A 25,727-nucleotide genomic window follows, 5' to 3' on the forward strand; every position below is an offset into this window, starting at 1 on the left:
GTGTAATCAATAGTAACTTGTGGTCTCAATATATTCATTCATGGCTATGAAAGATACCAATAACCAATAACAACACAGGTGTGGAGCAACTGTAAATGTCTCCTGAACATTTGCCAGGAACATGCAAACACTCCCTGTGGAAATAACACCACAATTTTAATTCTAAATGTCCATGCAAAGCTGTGATCTGGGCTAAATTCCAGCAGTTTTCCCAATCTGACCCAAAGCAACACGCCATAGACTTCACCGGATCGTGGACTGGAGGAGATTTAGTACAAATGTGGCATCTGTTCAGCTGATTTAGTAACTTGCAGGCAGGGAACACTTTATACTGAGGCTCCTGTCATATCCTGAGCCAAATCTACAGTGTCCTGTGAGCTCTTGTTCAAATCAAAACTTTACAAAGGCATTGACAATTTTTTAGTTGTTGTTCCTCAATTGTTTGCAGTCAGTGTGGTTTTATTGATGATCAGGACACTAGCTTTAATGTTCCATAGCATGTGTGGGTGTTTGAGGGAAGAGCAGTTCTAACTGTTAGACCGTCAATATCTTAAACTGAATAAAAGAAGGATTATTTTTTTTCCCCACATAGCTCAGACCTTATTTTTATCACCGAATATTGATAGAATTTGATCATCTAATTGACCTGCCATTTATTTCTTATCTATTAACGGTGTAAGAAACATATTGACACTCACCACATCACTTAGCTTCAAGCAACAGGTTTCAGTTTGTCCCTTTTAAGCTTATGAAGTTCAGCTATTTCTAAATGTACAGCAAGTCCTCAAGTCATCATCCTGCTCTCCTGGGTTCACGCCGAAGGAGCTGGGTGTCGATCCCTAAAACAGTCATATTCATTATTCCAGATAAAATATCGGAGTCAATTCCTCACACTAGAAATTAGTCATATAAGATTTGATCAGATTTAGTCTCTCTTTCCTTGACATATTGATTATATCAGACATGTTTTGGAGATAATGAATTACTGTTTAATTAAAGCCCAGTCTAAAGTTCTAAGAGGTCTGGTGTATGATCTGGTAAATGAATTGTTGAAAAAATACAGGGATACGCTGATACTGGCACTGGTGCTGGTGTGATGCTGTGAATTTAGTTCTTGATTATACGTATATATATATATATATATATATATATATATATATATATATATATACGTATAAAGGAATATATATTCCTTTATACATATAAATATATATATATTCCTTTTATATATATAAAATATTATATATATATTATAATATTTATTTATTTATTTTTACACAGTATTTTCAATATTCAGAATATTCCAATTAACTGTTAGTTGTCGCCCTAAATCTGCCCTAATTTCATTACAGTTCTGTTACAGTGCTTTGTCATATTGCATTCTTTCTTGCTCTGTTGCTTTCTGTCCCTCTCTCTCTCTCTCTCTCGCTCTCTCGCTCTCTCGCTCTCTCTCAACAATTGGCTCAACCATAGTTGGCTAACCGCTGCCTCCCTCTGAGCCTAGTGAGAAGGCACTGTACACACACACTCTCTCTCTCTCTCTCTCTCTCTCTCTCTCTCTCTCACTCACACACACTCACACACACACAGTGTCTCTAACACAAACGCTGCTCACTACCATCCTCTAGATTACAGACTCCGACTTACACAAACACACATTTGAAGCCGGAGTTAACAGCAGTTCATGGAGTGATAAAGCACAACTCAAATCCAACCTTGTCTTAACGATAATATCATTCTTCAGAACTATATTTTTTTCCTTTATTTATTTTTTAAATGTATAAAATGATATAAATCTATATAAATCTGTCACGCTCCTCTTTTTCCCTTTTTACGGATAGTGAACTATCAAACTACAAGCAAAGAGCCAATCATCGTAGGCTCGGATGGCAGGTCGTCAAGTAGCTCGGCTCCTGTGAGATCCCATTCCTGTCACACCAGGGGCAGGAGGGTTATCATTATTTCCTAGAAAGACTTTTTATCCATGTTCAGCAAATCAGATTTGGCGAGTCTTTATAGTATCGTAGTATAAAATATAGCAGAGCTTTTATCTAAGTAGAAAACTAAAAAAAGAACTTAAATTGTTGAAAAGAAAAACATTATTTAATGAAAGTTAAACGTCAGGTTAAAGTTATTAAAATGACCTGTATATTCTATTACATGTATAACTCATACATTCAAGCTTAGCAGGTTTTCCTTGAGCTTTCAAGGGCATGCGATTCTCAAGTGTCACCTTTAATAACAAGCTCTAGCTCTTAACCTGAACAGAAATCCTATTATATATATATATTTTTTTTAATTTTGTAGGATGAAATATGCTGTTAGTTCCAAGAAGGCGTAGCACGAGACTATTTAAAACGTTTAGATTAACGATAAAGTGAAGAGAACAGGAGGCAAAGACCTAGAAGTCAAATTAACACTATAATTGTGTAATATATTATGAATATATTTTTAGAATTAGCTCTAATTGTAAATTGTAGATGAAAAGAAGACACTCGAACATTTAATGGGGCTTAAATATAGTGACTGGTTAAAATTTTGTTAAAGAACCATGTATATTGGCAAAAACAACCCTGATTCCCTGGACCTCTGGCTTCAAAATGGCACCAAAGCATCAGTATTCCAAGTTTGGTGATTTTCTTAGCGTACTTTTTGTCGCTTAGCATACGTTTGCTTACCATACGTTTGTTTTTAAACTGTAATTTTGGCCTTATACAATTAAAACATAGCTTAGCTTAGATTTAGCTCTCAGAAATAACTTCCAAACTGTTTGCCCTTACTGAGGTCGTGCCTAGGAATCGATTATGAAATAAGAATCAACTTTTGATTTATTGGGAGGTTTGTAGCCTCGTTTGCCACCATCATCACCATGAACCACACTCCTTCCTGGCAAATCAAATTTTCCACTCCTCCACGGTCTCTCTCGTTATGTTTATTTTATGCAACGATTCCCATTCTCGCCAATAATTCCGTTGTTGCCCTCATACAGTATTCACCTCATGTATTAAATACAGTACATGCTTCAGCCAGTGTATTTCACTCTTATCGTTCTCTAAGCGGAAAGTGTAGGTGATGTGTTCCATTAAGCGTAGGTGATTAACAGTTTCTCTGTAAAAGCCCTCAGTAGGGGGTTTCTCTTAAGCCAGCATTTTTTAACTGCTTTTTTGCTTGCTGCCATAAAAATCTGGGAAAGGTAGGCATCGCTTCAGTTATTTGTTTGGATTATTTCCAAGGTGCAGAGAGCTAAATGTAAGGCGAGTATCAAAACTCAACTCATCTGAAACTGCGGCATGTCACAGAAAGGCTGAATGAGAAGGCAGAAGTAAAAGCATGGGTTTGATATTTTACTCCACCTTTTTTCTACCGAGACCACCAAATCCAGCGTTTAGGGGTCAACACAAATTGGAAAATTGTGTCGAAGATTCTTGTGAAGATCTTGAGCATACCGCTTTCTCTGACTGAATATTAAAGGTTATCCGAGGACCAGCCATTGATCCGTATGAGCCTCTGAAGTCCGCACAATTGAATTCACCAATTTCTGTAGCTTTAAACTCCAGTTTTGGGGTCCACATTTTTAGAAATTGGTCGTTTTTAACACTCATGACACAATTTATCATCAAGTATGTTAGCGCAGACAAAACGTTTAAACCCGTACATCAACAGCACAGAGATTGAACAACACTGTACTATATGTAGGAAGTACAGTGACGGGGCTGACCATCATTCCCTCAGGTGTGTGTGTGTGTGTGTGTGTTTGAAATATGAGAACACCGTCAAGAAACTTTTCTCTTTTTTGTCTAATCCATATCTGCTTAATTTTACTAACAGCTGCTCTAAAAGGAAAACCTTGTGCTTTTTTTGAACAGGTAAACTTCCTCAGCAAAAGTCTTCTTCAGGTTCTATAGAGTAGCCTAACAGATGGGTTATCACTTGAATGTAAAACACCAGTTGTTACTTTCATATTCCTCATGAAAAACAAGATCACATAATATTCACACAGCTAAAGTCAATCTTGACATTTTTATTGTTTCTCTTTTTTAGCTTAGAAATACAAGACCAATATTATCTGAACTTATCGCCTGCTTGACCGTGTATATTTTATCAACAGTGTGTTTCTGGTAAATGTTCATGGACAAACATTTTTCTACATTTGTTGAGTTTAATACCACATGCACTCTTTCACATATTAAATGTTGTCGCATCCTTTTTTTTCTTTTTCTCACTCTACCACCATGGCAGTTTGTACCTGTGAATGAAGCCCCAATGAAGTGGGCATGACCTCTGTGTCCTTGTCACTGTAGGAGGCGTGGCCTCTGTAATGAAGGTGTGGCCTTTAGTCTGTCAATCTCAGTGAAGTAGGTGGAGTCTTTATACCTGTCGATCTCATTGAAGGAGGTGTGGTCTTTATACCTGTCAATCTAATTGAAGGAGGTGTGGTCTTTATACCTGTCAATCTCATTGAAGGAGGTGTGTCTTTATACCTGTCGATCTCATTGAAGGAGGTGTGGTCTTTACAGTCAGTTACAGTGAAAGAGGTGTGGCTTAATGCCTGTCAATCTCAGCTAAGGAGGTGTGGCATTTTTGTGCATGTCAGTAAAGGAGGTGTGGTCTTTAGGCCTGTCAATCTCAGTGAAGGAGGTGTGTCTTTATGCTTGTCAATCTCAGTAAAAGAGGTGTGTCTTTTTTGTGCATTTTAGTGAAGGAGGTGTGTCTTTTTTGTGCATTTTAGTGAAGGAGGTGTGTCTTTTTTGTGCATTTTAGTGAAGGAGGTGTGGCTAAGTTTGTACAGTACTGTATCATGTTTTATCACATCACTTTGTACTGCTTCATATCATTACAAAACCACTTTAAATCACATAAAATTAACTAGTCGCTTTAAATGTCTTCTTCATAACGAGATATTAAAGTGCTTATCTTGGATGGAGAGATACACACCCCACATCCCACATGCAATCTTTATTTGATGATTTACTTATACAGTAAATGTGTTATTACTAATTAACCTGCATCCTTGCGGGGGCCATAAAAATAATAATAATTAAAAAAAAAAAAACCTAAAAAGAACCACAATGGGCCCACGAGCCGTTGGTTGAAAAGGCCTAGCTGAATGCATCTTTTGCGTCTCACCTCCTCCATGTTTTTCGTGCTCTCTCAAGCTTTCTCTTTGTTGTCATTCATGCCACTGTCTCTTTCCTCCTACTCCCCAGCTCTCCGTTGTGTACGGTAATGAATGCTGTTTAGCAGGTGTGGGCCACTTGTTTTCATCAGAGGAGTGCCAAAACAATCATGAAGACACACACACACACACACACACACCTGCATGCATGCATACACACACAGAGCTGTGACACATGCTGCTGAGCAGCAGAGACTGTAAAGGCACAATCGCAGAGGGACATATTACACACACACACGCGCGCACACACACACGTATCAAAGCACCGCCTGGTGGGTAAAATGCTGCTGTGGCAACCAGACCATCTGGCTGCCGAGCTGAAGAGGGAGTACCTCGTTCTCTCTCTTTCTCTCTCTCTCTCTCTCTCTCTCTCTCTCTCTTTTTTTCTCTTCCTGTCTTTCTGTTTCTCCCTTTCACTACTTTTCCTTTTTCCCCTCTCCCCCCCCATGGCTTCTGGCCTGAATGGCACCAAGACACTTCCTCCCTACCCCACCTCTGTGTGTAAACCCTGATTCCACATACAGACTTAGCCTACTCTGTCATACACTCATTTCTAGATCGGTAACAATACTGCATTTTCATATCAGGATAAACTCCTAAGCTAGAAATGGCAGATATGACTAAATGTAACAGTACTTTCACTGTAAGTTCAATCATGTACATGTTTAATGTCTTACCTTCATGCTTTTTTCCATGTCTTGCATTAGTGTCAGAAACACTTTTTAAAAAATGAACAGAGAAATTCTTTTAACAGAGAAATGTATGATTAGCTAATGGTCAACTATTATATTACGCTACATCGAATAATAACTCGTAACCAGAAAGCTCTGGCTTTCTCCGCTAAAGAAAAACTTGGACTTAGAATCGCAGCTTGTAAACTCAGGACATCTCCTTAATCACTACAATCTCCACAATAACCTCAACCCCGAGTTCAGCAAGCGATCAGAATCAAAAGGTCGTCAACACCTCAACAGTAAACAGCACTGCTTTTCCTAACTTTCAGTGATTTATACTGTGTATATATTTGCTTTACACCAATCAACACACAAATTGCTCACTTGTTAAAACTGTAGCATTGACTCTAGCTCTAGTTCACTGTTTTGAGGAGCTAGATACACATCACTTATTACAGTTTGCTCTCTAGCTTGTTGCTAGGAAAATACGAACATGGAATCATGTTTCTTTCCCACACTTCGTAGCTTCAATGCACGGAGGATGAAAACAACATAATTCCGAGTTCCGACATCCCACTTCCGAGTAAAGTCATATGCGGTATAATTGCAGAATTGTTTTTCTTATCAAAGTTAGCTCTACTCTGTTCTTCACTGAAACACCTTTCAATAATCGATGGAAAGACGAATAAAAAATAAATGAACAAATAACATTTTAAGATTAAACTTCTTTTAAAGATACTAAAACAATTTCTACCTCCGTTTTGTGGGTATGGAAAAAAAAACTTGTATATCTCATTGAGTTTCTCACACTTACAGTTAACCCAAAGTGACTGTAAACATTTACATTTCCAGAAGAGGCTCTAATCCAGAGCGACTTACATTCCATCTCATTTTTTTATACAACTGAGCAACTGAGGGTTAAGGGCCTTGCTCAGGGGCCCAGCAGTGACAGCCTGGTGGACTTGGGAATCGAACTCACAACCTTTCGATTGATAATCAAGCACCGTAACCACAAGTCTACCACATCCCTAAATGTAACAGTACTTGAAGACAGGTTCACAATGCATGACTTGTGGTAAGTTCAATCATGTACATGTTTAATGTCTTACCTACCTGCCTACCTACCTACTTGAACACCTGCACCAGAGAAGGTATTGTTATCTTTTACAGCTTTGTAATCTTTTTGGAGTTTTTTAAATTTGGTGCATAGTTGCCCCGGCATTCGTCGATCTCCAACTTCCCTTAATTTTTCTGTGTCTTGGATTTTCCCCTCGCTAAGATGCACACTTCTGTGACCTTCAGGGTTTTGCTGCGTGACATTTAAGACTATCGAAGTGTTTTGTCACTGTTTCACACTGTACACTTTAAAAGCACTGCTAATAACACAACCCTGAGTAAAAAGCAGTGCCTATCCCCCTTTTAAATTACAAGTGTGAAACGTTTCTATACCCGGGGTTAAAAATAATAATACCCAGGATTACGCAAAAATAGTAAATATCATCTAAGCTGTTTGATATTTTACCTGCAGAGACAGAAAAACTAGAAAGTTCTCAAAGAAGCCTGGAACAACACAACACAACACAACAGCCCACGTTTATTAGAAAACTACATGACCATACCCAAAGGAAGTCATGTTATTTTATATTCTGTTATAATAATATCATTTCATACTTAGTAACCTTTCATCGCATTAGATTTGAAGGCATCTGTTGGAAGTTCTCCCTCACATTCAGCTGTTGTGGATGGTCTTACATGGTTAAACTAAAGACATGTCACTTTCACTGCATCGGATCATTTCACCTGGATTCTGACGAGTTGTTCTTACCTGATGCTTCGGTCATAAAGACTGTCCTGTGCTTATCCCAGGACAGTATACTCATACTAAACATCCTTACAGTGAGCTGTTATGTCTTGGATATGAGCTTGGTATGTGTTGATGCATATTGCTGGCACATTTAGTTTATTTAGTTCTCAGTTATTATCATATTATCAGAGCCTGCAGGTGCTTCACTTAAAGGTAGGGTCTCCGATTTTTGCGAAATGCTTCAGAAAACTGAGTCGGGCCTAATACTAAACAAAAAACAAAACAAACGTGTAGCCAATGTGTAGAAAGGGGCGGGTCTTGTCAATATGGGCGGAGAGAGTGTTCAGTGCGCATGTGTGACATTAGCAGAAAGCGTTTTTTACATTGACATGGAGGATAAAAACAAAGAAAGAAAGCGAAGAAAGGCTTACGATAAGGCAAGAAGTAGGACGTGTTAATATAGGATCAGCTTTCCAGCGCTGGAGAGAACTGAAGGAGCGGGAAGTTGGCCGCATATTCACAGATTGGAGTTTCCCGAGAATAATTCCTGAGCTAAACGCTGTTACTTCACAAATAACACCTCTTTTCTATGGTAGTAATGTAGAGACGCAGCTACAACCGCATTTTGTGTAGTAACAGCATTTAGCTCAGGAGTTATTGACTCAGGAAACTCCAATCTGTGAATATGTGACCAACTTTTACTTAAGATGCCGAGGCGTTTTTTTCCTTCTCGATAGGTGAGTAACGTTGGTTTTGCTTTGTTACACAGAACTAATATATGCCGTCCTTTGCATGATTATGCTTGTGTGTCATTTTTGCTTGTTTGTTTATCTGCAATCGTATTGTTCTTCCCTTCAGCTATAATAGACACATTTCTTTCCATTAGTTGCCTGGGTTACGAATGTGTGTGTGGGCGGCGCTATCAATACAGGGGTGGGACCCATTTGGGTTAGGGGCGTGTTTGTTTTGGTGATTTCAAATGTCAACAATGGCTTTCAAACATCGGAGACCCTACCTTTAAGTTATCAAATCCTTGGATGTGCTGTTCAGTGGTTAAAGACATTTTTTGCTCAGTTCTCTCAGTTGTCAGTCTTCCAGGACTTTTGGCTCTGGGTTGCATTTACACTTAACCCCTCGCTGATTAATTACCGTAGTATTCCTGCAAAAAGTGCATATGTGAAAGGGGCATGAAAGGATCAATTTGGAGAACGTGGGCGTCTTCAAAGCTCCCCTTCATGGCCCTATTCAACAGGGGGATGAATGGCAGTGGAATTTTGATTATACTCTACTTACCACCATTTTGAAACAATCCTCTTATTGGAGACTTTGATTATTTTGTTCTTTGTAATTTAATAGTGTTAACACTTTAATAATGTTTAAACACTTCATAAAATTAACTGAAAATGTTGGTCCAATAAAGCTGTTGCTCCTTTTGGGAGCTTTTAATGTCTGTAGTTATTATACTGTAGGGTTTCTTTGCTTTGTTTCTGCATTGCACTCCAGGAGTTCAAGTGTGTATTCAGAGACACTGCAGGCCTTCCGGCTTTGTCTCTTTCGCAGCTTTCAGTGCCCTTTAACAATATTGGCTTGTTCTTTCTTTTCACCCTCTAACTCCCCCTCTGGTTGCGTTTTTTTCCCCCTCTGTGTGTTTCTCTCACTCTCATCTGCTCTGTTTTGTGGCATTCGCCTGCTACAAGCCTGGCCCGTGTACGAAGGGAGGAGGGAGGAGGCGGAGACGCAAATGGCCAGATTGATTTACTGAAGACAGCAGTGCATGAATCCACACACCCCTCCTCTCCTTCTCTTACTTCCGCTACTCCTCCAGCTCTCTCTCTCTCTCTCTCTCTCCTCACTTGCTCTGTCCCCCTCCTCTCTCTATCCACACTGTGGTGCTCCAAGAACAGGAAGCAGAATACTAAAAATAGAGAGAGACATAAAGGAAGACGGTAAGTAAAGAGAGAAAAACATGTCCTGACTGACAGATGGACAGTCAAAACCTGGAAAGAGAGCAGAGTAAATAGAAAAAAAAAGAACAGAATTAGCCTCAATCTACCTCTAGTTTTCATAGAGAATTGATCCAGTAGGAAGAGAAATGAAAAACTTGTTAAGTCTTTCTCACACTCTTGACATTATACCTAGTCTCAGGTACTTAACCTGTAGCACCAACGCTAATTACTGCTCCACTAGACGCTAATGCTCCATTTGCATGTTGTTGGGATGTCATGAGCAGGCCTCTCTCGTGCTCATCAGCTCAATGCAAACACACACTCACACAGGCACCTCCATCTGCCTACTGGGATGGGAATACACAGTTGTGGGGGAATGACAAGTCAACTCTGGCTGGACCTTCGGTCTCTTGCTCTTCTTCTCTCAAAGTGCTTCACATTAGCATGCTCTGACTCTAGTGTCTAGAGTGCTTAACACATCAGGGCAATCGTAATCCATTAGATATAGATGCCTTGTTATTGTCCTCTTAGTTTCTTTTGTAGATTGTAGTTTGTATAGGGCTTTTCCTGAGACCAAGGACACTTAAAGTGGTAAAGGAGGGTGTATGAGAGTGTAGTAAACAGAGTGGTAGAACAAGTTGTATGATGGTAAAGGAGGTTGGATAAAATGATGGTTAGGAGAGAGGTAAAGAAAAATAGAGTGGGTATTAAGCAGGGTAGTAGAGGAAGTCAGAAAAAGTGGTTGTGAGCATGGTGGTAATGGAGGTTGGATGAAGGGATTCTTATCTGGATGCAATAGGAGGTTAGATGAAAGGGTAATAAGGATGTTAGCTGCTGGAGGTAGAGTGCTAGAGGAGGATAGCTGAGGGTTAGATGAAAGAGTAGTAAGCAGGATGGCAAAGGAGGTTATATGATGGGGTGCTGAGCGGGGTAACGGGAAGCTGGGTGAAAGGGTAGTGAGCTGGGTAATAAAGGAGCAGGGTGGGAGCGAAGGTTGGATAACAGCATAGTGAGCAATGAGAAAGCGCAAGTTGTATGATGGTATAGTCAGCTGGATGGTAGAGGAGGTCAGATGAAGTGGTAGTGAGCAGTATGGTAGAGGAGGTTGGATAAAGTGATAGGTGAGAGATAAAGACAAGGGAGCTGGGTGAAAGGGTAGTGAGCAGGGGGGTAAAGGAGATTGAATAAAGAAGCAAGGTGGGAGTGAAGGTTGACTAACTGTGTGATGTACAAAGAGGAAGTGCGAGTTGCTGTATGATCAGCAGGATGGTAGAGGAGGTCAGATGAAGGGGCAATGAGCAGGATGGCCAAGCAGGTTGAATGAAGGAGACCAGAGCAGGATGGTAGGGGAGGCTGGATGAAGGGGTAATGAGCAGGGTGTTAAAGTAGTTTGTATGAAATGATAGTCAGCAGGGTGGTAGGGGATGTTTGGTCAAAGGCTAATGAGCAGCGTGGTAGAGGAAGTTAGATAAAAGAGTAGTGAGCTGCTGGTTGGGGAGGTTGGAAGAAGGGGGTAGTTACCAGGCAGGCAACGTGAGATTTGGTAAGGTATAGTGTTGTGGATGCAGAAGACAGGGATAGGTGGAGAGAAATGATTCGCTGTGGCGACCCCCGAAGGGAAAAGCCGAAAGAAGATAGTAAGCTGACCACCAAAAGGTACACTATTAGTTCAAAAAATAAAAAGTCTCATCTGGCCCCTTGAAGGGTTACTTAATCTGTCTAGCCCAGGCCAGAGGTGTCGTCTACTTCAGGGTTTAGGTTGTCAAATGTGGCTTGGTTTTGTGGACAAGAATTAAGGTTTTAATTCCAATATGAGTAAGGCAAATATAGGAAACCAGCAATGGAGGAATTTCTACATTCTACTTTAGTCGTAAGGGTCTAATGGCATAAGGTTAGTCAGAGGTTGATTACAGTTAGCCTGCATTTTAGTGATGTAGAGATGGTCAGATCTTCCAGATGATCAGAATAAAGCTGAATGGCCAAGTAATGAGGAGGTGGCAAACTCAAGATAGAAAGATTGAATAGGTTAAACTTTTAGGTGAGATTATGCTGTCCATGATAAAATGTCTGTCAGACATAGCAACTGTGGGTATCTGATTGTGGAAAGGAAAACAAATATGCGTGTCCTCAGTGTAGCAGTGTAAGAAACAGTTATGTGTAAGTATTACATCATGAAGAGGACCGATATTGAGGCAGAAGAGTAAAGGACCAAGCATACAGGTCTGGAGGACTCTTAAAAGTCTGCTTGGAACAGATGTGGATACTCGTGCCAGCCACCTGATACGAGTGCACCTCCAGGCATGATGCAAGCTACTGCCATATTATGCGAGTGAAACTTAGGCTGGTGAGGAGGAAGAGGAGGATATTATGGTTAACTGTTTGGTAGGCTAGAGAGGTTCATGAGGTCCAGGACTGGTAACCGTTTGGTGGTTCAGATTTACTGTCAAGGGAAGTTCTCCTAAAATGTTTGTGGTGTCTCAGTTCAAATGAGACCGTTTGGGATTCACAATTTAGTTCTGGGTATGAGGGAGACGGCTGGCTATAGATAACACGGGTGAGAGTTTTTGAACAAGAAGAAAGGAGAAATGCCTGTTGGTAGCTGCCTCACACTGAGTGATGTATGTTTTTTTTTTCTCTAAATGGACATCACTCTTGCGATCTTAAAGGCAGCTGAAATGTGTCCTGATTGAAGAGCTTAACTGTCTGCATTCGTGTTTTCTGCATACATTATGATTGTTTCATTTTCTCTTGCTGTGTCAGTGTGAGGGACAAGAACAAGAGAGACTTCCACATCTTTCTCTCTCGCCTTCTCTCAGTCACACTCTCCGTCTCCGTCTTGTGGACTGTATCCGTGATTTTTTTTGTTTCTCTATGTTTCCCCTTGTCTTAATCTGTCTCTCCTAACCATGTCTCTGTTTCTTTTCAATACCATAGAACATGACCGTTTTTTACAGTCTCTTCTCTTCCTGTCTTTCTGTCTGAGGCTCAGCCTTTGTCTTTGTTTCCCTCTCTGTTTTTCTCACACAATTTCTAGGTTTCTGTCTTTTGATTTCTGTTTCCCTCTCTCTCTCTCTCTCTCTCTCTCTCTCTCTCTCCCTCTCTCTCTCGCTCTCTCTCTCAGTAATGGTGTGTGCTAGCAGGGCTGCTGAGGGCTTTATTGGATTGGAGTAGGATTTCAGTGACTGTGTTTAACATGCACCCAGCCTCTGCAGCGCACACACACACACACACACACACACACACACACACACACACACACACACATTACCCCGCCTCTCTTGGTTTTTAATGGCAGGCTGTTTAAACTGTGTGTGTGTGTGTGTGAGAGAGAGAGAGGGAGAGAGAGAGAGAGAACGTGCGTTTAGAACGTTTAGGAGGAGGCGGTGTTGCTCAGTGAGCGGAAGCTCCATGTGCTGGCTCTTCGTACCCCCTTCTCTCTCTCTCTCTCTCTCTCTCTCTCTCTCTTTCCTTCTCTCTCTCTCTCTCTCTCTCTCTCTCTCTCTCTAACACACACACTTCTTTTTCTCCCTCATTAATATCTTATTACATTAGTGTTTGCCAGTGGCCATCTTCACATTTCCTGGTCCACACACACACACATATGCAGGAACGTCGTGCTAAATCGAGAGTTATTTTTAAACCTCTCGATCCCACAGACAAGAACGAGTTGAGAGAGATAAATGGAAAAGAGCAGCTAGAATAAAGCACACAAGTTTATTACCTTTTTAACACTCAAACACAGTGGGCCGTATTAAGAGATTAGTTAGACCTGGTTTATACGTGTCAGCTTACTTCAGGGTGACTTGCATGGGCGTGTATATAGGTGTCTGCCTTCATACTCACACATAATGTGAATGAGTCCACTAGGGGGCAGAAAGTGAAAAACTAAAGTCTATGTGCTTCAATGCAGAAAACATTGAGAGATACGTACTACTTACGTACAGGTTTCAGATCACTAATAAAGTTGAACAGATATTGAGCAGTTTGGGATTTTTCCGATTCTTTCTACGTAATATTTTGAGCTAAATGGACTGTTTGAACGAAGGTTTTTGGGACATACGTCTGCTAAGCAATGTTCCCGGAAGACGACCGTAGAATACTCATGATGTACACATTGCTGTCGCACTAAAAATATCTGTTTGTTCTGCATACATCTCATTCTGATACCGACTCATTGTTTTGTCTTTTATTATTAGCACATGTTGGCTGCACAGATTTGTCATTAAGTCACATGACCATAAGGGAAGTGTTGACTCAAGTGGTTAAGGCTTGAGGTTGTTGTTGAGGATCGAAGTTCAAGACACTGCACTGCCATGCTGCCACTGTTGGGCCCTTGAGCAAGGCCCTTAACCCTTACTGCTCCAGGGACGCTGTATCATGGCTGACCCTGTCCTCTGACCCCAAACTCCAAAGTTGGGATACACAAAGAAAGAAATTCACTAATTCTGTGGAACTCAGCAAATTGACCTCACCAAACAACCTCAAGAACTTACCTCAAGAAGTTCCTCAGAAGTTTGCTTCTCTGCCAAGTACTTCTTAAATCTTGTCTCTGTTTGATTATTATAATAATGTGTGATGATGGGTGTAGATTGAGATGTCTGACAAGTTAGCTCCAATTGGTGTAGCAAAACGCATGGCTATTGGCGTCTGCAGATTTTGCCAAGACTTCAGCTTGAGGGAATAAGAGGACAAGTAGAAGACTACCCTCAGCTTCTAGCCCCAGCCCCTACCCCACAAACACAAACACAAAAACCGACTGTTAGCATGCCTACTAAATAAACACAATAATAATGCCTCATATCCATGTCAGTAAATTCCACAGGATACCAAATAATCTTAGTCCATTCAACCCAAAATTCTACATTCTGTCTTTCTATCTACATTCTCATTTCAGTGTACACATAAATGTATTAAATACTCTGTTTTTATCAAAATACTTAGCTATTTAGTCATCTATTTTTTACTTATGTTAATGATGATCTTTTGGTGTAATGGGATCCAGACAGTATTATTTTATGTTCTTTCTTTCTTTCTTTCTTTCTTTCTTTCTTTCTTTCTTTCTTTCTTTCTTTCTTTCTTTAAATGAGGATATTAAGTAGGTAGCTGTATAGGTTTAGCTATATGTTTCGACAGCTCTTTTCTGTAATGCTTGCTTAATAAAACCATTTCTATTTATTCATAATTAAAATATGTGTAAATTAATTTCATCTGGCACATGAGTCTAACAACCAATGACACGGGTCAATTCAATATATTATATATAGTGTGTGTGTACCTGTATGTGTACATGTGTACTTGTTAAGGGACTCCCAGGGCTGCACACCTGTTTGTGTGTGTGTGTGTGTCTGTGTGTGTCTGTGTGTGTGTGTGTGTTTAGGCTTTTCTCTGACTGTTTAATTAAATAGCCATTTGCCTTAATGAGCTCATTTCACAGTCTGATGAGCCAGACCCCGCACACACACACACACATGCATGCACACAACCTTCTATAAACACATCAGTGTGGCTAGAAATTCTACCAAGAATCAGCATGAATTGTGTGCGTGAGTGTTTGTGTGTGTGTGTATCTGCATGTATGTTGTTGAATATCAAGTTGTGGTAACAAAGGTTACTCTGGGTCAGTGTTGATTCAGCAAGTATGGAGTAATACCAGTGTAGTGAACAGTGTAAAAAAAAGAAAATACCTTATTGAATTAAAATAATAATAATCCATTTTATTTATGGACGCCTTTATAGTCAGTCAAGGTCACCAAACAAATTCATACAAGTAATAAATAATAAAATAACAGTAAACAACAAGAAAATAACATAAGGAGATTAAAGAACATTAAAATATAATAAGCACTTCTGAATAAATAGGTTTTGAGTCATGTTTTGAATGTGATATGATTGATAGTGAAATTCTGATACTTTTATTTGTACAACATTTGGCCCACTTTGTTCGACCGAGCCTGCTGATATTTTCTATAAGTGCACGGGGACATTTCAGTGTTTATCTGTGCTCACTACATGAAATTGCAATTCTTGCAATAGTTTATTGTATTATTGCACATACTACAGGTCGTCATTCAGGCTGCTGTCAGTCAAACTGTGCGTTACCATGGCAACACACACAGCTCTGTACAGCCGTGGCTCGTTTGGTGATGTTTGGTTACATTGTGTCTGATATGTTACTGGATAGGGGACACGGTGGCTTAGTGGTTAGCACGTTCGCCTCACACCTCCAGGGTCGGGGTTCGATTCCCGCCTCCGCCTTGTGTGTGTGGAGTTTGCATGTTCTCCCCGTGCCTCGGGGGTTTCCTCCGGGTACTCCGGTTTCCTCCCCCGGTCCAAAGACATGCATGGTAGGTTGATTGGCATCTCTGGAAAATTGTCCCTAGTGTGTGATTGTGTGAGTGAATGAGTGTGTGTGCCCTGTGATGGGTTGGCACTCCGTCCAGGGTGTATCCTGCCTTGATGCCCGATGACGCCTGAGATAGGCACAGGCTCCCCGTGACCCGAGGTAGTTCGGATAAGCGGTAGAAGATGAATGAATGAATGAATGTTACTGGATATTAATTCCGTATCTGTCGTTTAAAGAAAAGCGCTGTTTTTGCGTCGTACTGAGTGTGAACGCACAGCCGTGCTCGTATTCACTACAGCAGCACTCTTTTACTCGTACAGTATTTCTTCAGTGTTGGGCAGATCACAGGATTGTAGTAAAGCACACATTTGAATACATTAATGTTTTATAGTAACAGCTATTTCACAGGGACCTGTATTACAGATACTCAACATCCCAGTCAGTCAGTCAGTCAGTCACTAAACCTGCCAGCTAGCTATCCATCCAGCTCTCTGTCCATCCAGTCATCTATCCATCTAGTCAGCCAGCTGGATCTCCATCCAGTCATCTATCTGTCCATTTATTCAGCCAGCCAGTCATCCTTCTATTCATCTCAGTTTATTCATCCAGCCTTCTACCTTTCCATCCATCCCTCTGCTCCATCTCGTCTATATAAGCAAGCCAGCCATCCATCCATACATCTATACACCCATCTCTACATTGCATCATCTTCCATCCATACGTCTACTTCATCCATCTACTACATCCATCCATCCATCCATCCATCCTTCTCATCCATCTTATCCATGTTATCTGTTCTTCCACTTATTTATGCCATCAATTTAGCATTCTCTCTACTCCATCCATCTATTTTGTCACCTATCCATCCATCTATACACCCATCTATACATCACATCTTTATCATCCATCCATCAGTCTCATCCATCCATCTCATCAGTGTTATCCATCTATCCATCCATCCATGTTACCCATGTTGTCAATCCATCCATCCATCCATCCATCCATCTCGTCCTTGTTATCCATCCACCCATCCATCCATCCATGTTATCTATTCTTCCACCTATTTATGCCATCAATTTAGCATCCCCTCTACTCCATCCATCCATTTTGTCACCCATTCATCCATCTATACACCCATCTATACATCACATCTTTATCATCCATCCATCAGTCTCATCCATCCATCTCATCAGTGTTATCCATTTATCCATCCATCCATGTTATCCAGGTTGTCCGTCCATCCTTCCATCCATCCATCTCGTCCTTGTTATCCATCCATCCATCCATCCATCCATCCATCCATCCATGTTATCTATTCTTCGAAAAATTTATGCCATCAATTTAGCATTCCTTTTACTCCATCCATCCATTTTGTCACCTATCCATCCATCTATACACCCATCTATACATCACATCTTTATCATCCATCCATCTCATCAGTGTTATCCATTTATCCATCCATCCATGTTATCCATGTTGTCCGTCCGTCCATCCATCCATCCATCCATCCATCCATCCATCCATCCATCTCGTCCTTGTTATCCATCCACCCTATTCTTCCTTCCTTCCTATTCTTCCACCTATTTATGCCATCAATTTAGCATTCCTTTTACTCCATCCATCCATCTATACACCCATCTATACATCACATCTTTATCATCCATCCCTCCATCCATCCATCCATCCATCCATCCATCCATCCATCCATTTAACACTGATTCTCAGTTACAGTAATAAGCAATATTTGTGTATGCAACAATTAAAAATAACATATTATTCCTGCTCTTAAATAGTTGTTTTGCTGGCACTTAGTTATCAACTCTAGATCTTAACCTGGATGTAGATCTTGATTTTAAACCTTGGGAGATTCTGGAACGTTGTGACATATCAGCCTCTGTGGTAATATTCAGCTCAATAAATCTACCATCTGGCTCAAAATAAACTGAAAATTACCCACCAGTGATCAATGTTACCTGCATTTACTTTGTTATAGAATTGTTGATTTAACCCCTAGATGGAACCCTTAATGTTTTCAGAAAGGTCATGTGCCATAATTCATCTAACAGCATCATAATGCCATGCTGACTGTTCTGTTTCATCACCGGCTTCTCCCTTTAATTTGTTTGGTTCAATACGGAGCAGCATCTGTGCCACTTCATTTAAAGTTGATGCTCCTTTCCTTTAATTATGCGCATGTGTGCGCGTGAGTGTGTGCATGCATGCGCATGTGTGTTTGTGCATGTGTACACATGCACACGTGTGTGTGTGTGTGTGTGTGTGTGTGTGCGTGAGTGTGTGTTTGAACTGGAGGATGAAGAGTCACTTGGTTCACATCATAGAATTCTTCTGCTCTTTTGTGTGTGTCTGTACTCTTTCCCTTTTTTGTGCCAGCGCACTGAAGTGAGGAATCTTGTACTGAGAGAGAGAGAGAGAGAGAGAGAGAAGAGGAGGAGGAGTAAGACATAAAAACAAAAGAGATGGGAAGGAGGAGGAGGAGGAGCAGGAGGAGGAGAGAGATGGTTACGGAGAAAAAAGTGACAAGGGAAAAAGAGAGAGAGAGAGAGAACAGAGCGAGAGATGGAGGGATGGATGGAGGTTGGTTATTGGTTGAAGTGTCCACTGCACCGAGCCCTGGAGGATTCAGTAGGGGGACGGATCAGGATCAGGAGGTTGCTATAACAACAGCACCTTGGTGGTTCTCTCACTCACTCAGACACACTCTTGCTTTCTCTCTCGCTCTCCCTCTCTCTCTTATGCACGTGTGTTCTCTGTCTTTCTCTCTCACTTGCTCTCTCTCTCTCTCTCTCTCTCTCTCTCTCTCTCTCTCTCTCGCGCTCTCTCTTATGCATGTGTGTTCTCTCTCTCTCTCTTTCTCTCTCTCTCCTATTCCTCCAGGCACACGAAAGCTTTATGTCGGTCTCAAGCTCTCTTCCTTCATTTCCTCCCTCCCATTATTTTCCTCCATCTTTCTGCTATCATGCTTGCTCTCTTTTTATGTCTTACTCCTCCTATTCTCTCTCTCTCTCTCTCTCTCTCTCTCTCTCTCTCTCTCTCTCTCTCTCCCCCTTGCTGTGTGTTCTTCCACATGGGAGCAGTGCAAAGAGCACGAGTGTTTGTGTGAGCTACTGAAAGCCCTAATAGGCAGTGACACAGAAAAACAAACTCCAGGCTCTACACACACACACACACACACACACACACACACACACACACACACTGTTTGCTCCTCCCACCATAAAGCTTCCGTCTACATTATTTAACACAACGTAATAGTGTAGTGTGTTTACCCATAATATACTGCAGCAATCACAGCGCAACGGCGTTCCAGTCACACAGCTATGGGCTCATTGTGTCTCTGTCCATCATCACTTCATCCATACTCTCTGCTTGTGTGTGTGTGTGTGTGTCACACTTACTTGCAACACACGTTTGTAATTAAGCTTCACTCAGCATTCCGTCTTTTTATGAAGCTGATCTTTAAGGTGGTAAAAATCCCACGCGCATCCAGCAAAGCTGCACAAGTCATCATCACTCCAAGCCATTTTTGTCATTCTCATTTAATTAAAACAGAAGCTAATGTAAGCTAGTTGGTTTAATTAAATATTATTTAATGTCACAAATTCGCTTTTATTGACTCATTTGTTCGATCAAACCACAAAGTCTCATTTTAGATATTTGAACGGGCAGTTTTGTAAATCGTTTCTGTTTATGTTCGGTTTAACTGTGTATACGGTACATATCCGGCTCAGTGAACAGGACTAAGGAGATCACTTGCTTTCCTGAAACCAAAGCTCTGTTTTTCACATGAAGATATTTTAATATCCTTAACTGTCTCACATACGTAAAATTTGAGAAGAGAAACTGAAACAGAAATACAAATAAATTCCAAGAGTTACCGACAGAGTAACCGAGTGACTTGTAACTATAGCAGCAAAGACAGAACAGGATCGCTTTTTATGAGAATACACATTGATTTCTTTTTATTTGATTCCGTTTCAGTGAGACTGTAGTTGTATGGAATTAGTTGAACGGCATGAAATGAATTCATAGTAGTTTTGAATGATTTTTTTCTTGAGTGCTCCATGTGATGGAATACAGGCTTGTCCCATACAGTGTGAGGAAAATAAAAACATGATTACAAATAATGCAGTGAAACAAAGCTACTTTGTGTTAAATTGGCTGCATAAATGTGATTAGTTTTAATATCGAACCGAACAATGGCGCTGTTCGTTTCAGCCGAAGCTAAGAGGTAAACGACAAGGACAAGTGTGAAAATGGCATCCTAACTAACATGACAAATAAGAGGAGGACAGAATGGCGTGCATTGTTCTCTCTCTCTCCCTTTCAGGCTCTCTTTTCTTCCTATCTCTCTCTTTGTGTGTGTGTGTGTGTGTGTGTGTGTGTGTGTGTCTTGAGTGGGAGGGTGTTGTGACTGACACACAGACTAATCGTCTTTACGGCATGATAAAGTGGCACGAGCATCGACAGGCGTCGTGCCGTCGGTTGCCGTGGCAACCCCGCCCAGAGGTGTAGCGCCGGAGGAACGCGACCTACCTACATACAATTGCAACACACACCTGCAACTTAATATATAAAATATATATATTAATATATATACACACACCTGTGAATGAGAGCAAGAGACAAGATAAACCGATGGAAAATAAGAAAAGCAGAAAGATCTGTTTTATCCCGTTTTATCCCGTTTATCTTGCTTATCTCGTTTACCTGTCCAGATAACACTTTTCAGTAAACACGAGTCGCCTTTGTTTCCCCATCATGATCTCACTCTTCATGGAGAGAGAGAGAGAGAGAGACGGGAGGGAGAGAAGACATGCTGCCTCGGAGGAGAGCTGGAGAGAAGATCCATGAATCTCGTTATTTCAGAATCTCATTTGGCATGTTTCAGCGGAGTGGCGCGCGTGGGGCGTCTCTCTCTCTCTCAAAAACACACAAATACACACACAAACACACACATATAGACACACATAGGTCTGTAGGGATGCGGTGTGGAAGAAGGTGGGTGGCATATCGTAGCTGAATATGAGGCAAATTTGTCACTCACGCTCTCATCGCCATTCCGTAATTAACCCGCACATATGCATGCTATGCTGTCTTAATCTCACACACACTGTTATGCACATGGCGTGACACAAAGATGCACCCAGGGATGGACTGACAATCTTCACATCTTCACATACGCACATGCGCAATTTCTCCCCCACCCCCCGCCATAATTAACGGGCTGTTAAATGTGTTGACTGAGAGTCATTAGCACAAATGGAACGAGGGATGAAGAAGAGGTGGCGAGGGACAAGAGACACTCTTCACCTCCTTTAATACTCAAATTTCTTGTCCTCATCCTGCAAGTGTCTGACACTTTTTATGCACATAGATATTTGCTATCATTAGCTCTCTGCCACGCTGGCGGTAAAACCCGGCAGGTTAGGGATTGCGTGATGAGAAGAACAGTATAGAAGCGTAGAGGCATTCCCATTGCATCGCAAAGAATTTCCGCAGGGTTTGTTAAGGATATAATTTATGGCTTTGTTGGTTTTAAAATCATCTAACGTTTTTTTTTTGTTTTCTTTTCTTTTTTTTTATTCAGCTGCACAGAACGAACAATTGTCCTTGTCTGATGACTGCCTTTGAACAAGTGATTGAAAACGATCTGTTAAACAGTGTAAGCCATCATATTCTACTCAGCACTGGTATTTTAGTTTAGCCGTGTACGTTTGTGCGTTTCTCTGTGTGTTTATGCGATGGTGTTTGTGTCGGAGACGCCAGCGACGCTCGGCTTAGACAGAACTTAATGGCTGAGACGAATTAAGCAAAGGAACGTAAATGTGATGGGGACTTGCCAGTGTGTGAACAATGAACCTTTTAGAAGTGACATTTCATTTTCACATATTTTCTTTAACTCTCTCTTCTCACTTTCCGGCTCACCGTTTCGGCTTCATCTGTCTCTCAGGATAATGATTAAGTGCTAACTGGGGTTTATCATCACCTTGTTCTCTTTGAGTGATTCTCCCTCTGACTAAAAAGAGTCCAAAAAGAGAGGTGTGTGTGTGTGTGTGTGTGTGTGTGTGTGTGTGTGTGTGTGTGTGTGTGTGTGTGTGTGTGTGTGTGTGTAAGGAAGAGATATGTAGTTAGTTTAGTTATACAGAATGATGTACTGCCAAAAGAGAAGTTCCATTTAGCAAGAGCTCACCATAAAGCTTCGAGCGGTTAACTGCTTTGAATGAGAGTGTAATTACCTCTCAAAAGGCCTCACTTTAAACACAAGCATCTGCAAAGATTATAGGACTCATAGCTCCTGGAACAGAAGGAATTGTACACAGTTTATATAAAGCAGAGAGTATGGCCTCATCTGACAAATGTCAGGGTAAATTAGAAATTAAATACGAGCCTCCGCTCAGTTTAGAAACATTATCTCTCCTCTTATTAGCGATTTTAATTTCCCTATAATGAGAAATATTTTCTAACACCGACTCCTAGTAAGGTTGTCTTTATTTTTGCGAATTTCTATTATTTACAGTATAAAAGAACATCTAAAATTATTCAGCAAGCAAGAAGCATGTTAAAGAAATCGAACCTATTTTAAGATGTTCAGTTCTTCTAGCAGTATTTCTGATGCAGCTTTCCACTTTCGCTTTTTTGAGGCACTTTACCAAAGAGGACTTTTTTTTTAAAGGAAGTTCCAAAATAAGGACAGAGCTTCACTGCTTTTCAAGTGACAGCAACTTATTAACCAAATATGTGTGTTTAATGTACATATGACAGGGTTAATCCTAACCCTAACTTATTATTTAAAAAAGTAAGCCATTTATTAAAATGTGTGTGACAATAAATTGAATACAGACCTGTGTTCATTCTGGTGTGTCCAATTTTGACAGGTGGTATAAATTTTGAGAACGTAATGGCTCTGTACCAGACCTAATATTCAACTCAAATTAGTGTAAGGAAATCTAATCATTTTACTCTCTCTTTCTTTCTCAGCTTCAGGAGACCGTCAAAAGAAAATTGGACAGTGCTCAGTGCAGATCACCTTTAAATGGTGACCAGAATGGGATCTGTGATGGAAGCTACTCTCCAACTACAAAGAGGCTGCGTAAGGAAGGTAACAGTGGACTGGATTCTCTGGGCACTTTGCCCAACAGTGTACCCCCAATCTCTCCATTACACCAAATGGACATCAAGCCCACGTTACCTACAGGCAACAACACGACGTCTAACAACGCAATTGGTAATGGTAATGCTGGGACCAACCACATTACAGGACGAACAGAGGAACTGGGTAAGAATGGCGGCATGCCGGACATTAAACTGAACGGATCTTTGGATCTGGACGATGGTTTTAGCCTTCTAAAGGACATGAAACAAGAGCCTCTAGACGACGCAACAGGGATCGAATCTTCAGACACCTCGCTGTCAAATCAGAACAAGTTGTTCTCTGACATTAACTTGAATGATCAAGAGTGGCAGGAGTTGATTGACGATCTAGTGAACACTGTTCCAGAAGACGACATGCATGATCTCTTCAGTGAAGATTTCGAGGAGAAGAAGGAGGTTAGTGATTTCACCCGGCCCACAACAGAGCAAACACAGAATCTGCAAGAACCTGTACCTCCTCCAGTTGCCACAGCACCCAACAATCCACCACAGACACAAGGCGGACAGATGGGCTCTCCTCAGGTTCGCCCAGCTTCTTCTGGACCACCGTTTGCCACTGCCGCCAACGGCACCCCACCCCAACAGCCCTTGCAGCAGTCTCCTGCAGTTGCTATGGCATCTGGATCTCCTGCTAGCTGCATTGCTCGTTCTCCCCAAACTCCCACACAGGCCCAGACACAGACCTCCAGACCTGGGAATGGATTTATGATGAATCCTGGTCCTGGTGTGGGTCCCCCAGGGTCAACAACGGTAGCACCAGTAGGTCCTGGAACGGGAGGAGCAAGTGGACCAGTCCCGGTTCCTGTTCCACCAACCACTGAACTCTCACCGGCTGAACAGCTAAAGCAGATGGCAGCACAACAACAGCAACGTGCCAAGCTCATTCAGCAGAAACAGCAGTCACAGGCAGCTAGCTGGTCCCCTGCCGGAGCACCAACAAGCCCTTATGGTGGTCCCTTCAACCCTGATAAACCAAATAGCCCCATGATGTACCCACAAGGCTTCAATGCCACTAATTCAATGGTGCCCAAACCCGGCATGAACAACTACCTCCCACAAAACCATATGAACATTATGAACCAGCAACAGCAGCAGCAACAATCTGCCAACATAGCTGCTTGTTCAAGGCATTCTGGGCAGCCGTCTTATAACAACACCAAACCATTAAGTCATTTCAGCGGCGTTGACCACATGAGTCAGCGAATGACCCCCCCAATGGCCAATCAAGTCAAAAATCCAATGATGCCCTATATGCAGGGGACAGGAGGACAGGGTGGCGGGCCACCCCCTTCTCAAGGTCCCATGCCTGGGCAGACAGCACATCTGACTGAAGAGCAGAAGAGGATGATGATGATGAAGCAGAAGGTGCTTGGTCAGGGTTTGCCATACAGTGCGATGCAGCAACATGCACAGGTAAGATGCTTGGTTATGTTCTGCTTGTGTTATGCTCTGTTATCTTGGACAAGCTAATGCGACAATCTTAACCTTAGTTAAGTCTTAAGTATGTCTAGTTTTAAAAGTAAGGTCTGCTCTTAAAAAGAATAGCATTCAAATCGGTTGGTTCTGACAACTTCTGGAGATCCCCTGCTTTATTCTGATTCACCATAATGAACCATATAATGAAGAGAATTTAACAATTAGAAAATGGTTTAGATTAGCTGTGTTGGATGATGTTAGGCCTCCTCTTCATGGCACTGGGTCCCTGTGGTCCAGGATTTGATCAACCTGTGGTATTTTCTTTAACTGTCTAGTGGGGTACATTTTCTTCTTACTATTAAGAATTTAATAAATCGGCAAGGCATCGGATTTGGTGCTTTGGATGTGGTTAAACCTTCTCTTCAGGACACGGTCCAGGATCTGATCTACCTGTGGTAGGTTCTGTAAATGTCTAGTTGGGTACAATTTTTTTTTTTGATTCAGGGTGCTGAAATTTGCCCTCCATTTTGTTTTTGCCTTTTCCCATAAATGTGCTTGAAGAAGATCAAGTCAAGACGGCACCGCAGGACCTCCAGCACATCTTTGACTATTTTCCCCAGAGACAAACTGGACTTCATCTTGCCCATAATTCCATTCAAAAACCTCGCTCACCTATAATGTAATATTTTATGTCCGTTTTGTGCATCGGCCCAGTAATGGTGGCCGTTGCCCCAGCAACAGCTAGCACTCGGATAGGAAATCGACACTGTCTAATATATTAATGTCTATGCGGCAGCCCCCCTGGTCCCCGTGGCTGCCAAAACCTCCTTACCCTTGCTTCATCTATCGCAGAAGAAAGCCTCTGCACATCGACTGACATAGAGATGACAGAATTTCCATGTTTCTATTACTGAACATTCAAATGTCATGTTTGTAGGCGGGAAGATTTTAAGCACCGACGATCGACATCTAACGATAGGGTTGAAATTTAGTAGAAGTGATTACGCAGACACTCGGTCTCACAAGTTTTCCTGGCAATATCTCTTTGTCTGTTGTGGTTGCATTTTAAGTGGACTTTTCAAAATGTGCAGTGGAATGGTGCATATGCGTGTTTGATATTTTTTTCTTTCAGAAAGACATGCTTGTGAGTGACCTGTAAATTATGCTCGTTAATGATGTCCCCAGTTACTTCCAT

At 41.4% G+C, this 25,727-nt stretch overlaps 1 protein-coding gene across 1 annotated transcript in view; it reads left to right on the plus strand.

Annotated features, from left to right (window-relative positions):
• maml3 (mastermind-like transcriptional coactivator 3) overlaps positions 1-25,727 on the plus strand; it is a 148,160-nt gene that overhangs the window by 57,563 nt on the left and 64,870 nt on the right. The window contains exon 2 of the mRNA XM_060873011.1: positions 22,943-24,529. Coding sequence (XP_060728994.1) covers positions 22,943-24,529 — 1,587 coding nt within the window. The remainder of the gene's footprint in view (positions 1-22,942; positions 24,530-25,727) is intronic.

Source organism: Tachysurus vachellii, chromosome 6 (assembly GCF_030014155.1).
Source record: "Tachysurus vachellii isolate PV-2020 chromosome 6, HZAU_Pvac_v1, whole genome shotgun sequence".
NCBI classification, from domain to species: Eukaryota; Metazoa; Chordata; class Actinopteri; order Siluriformes; family Bagridae; genus Tachysurus; species Tachysurus vachellii.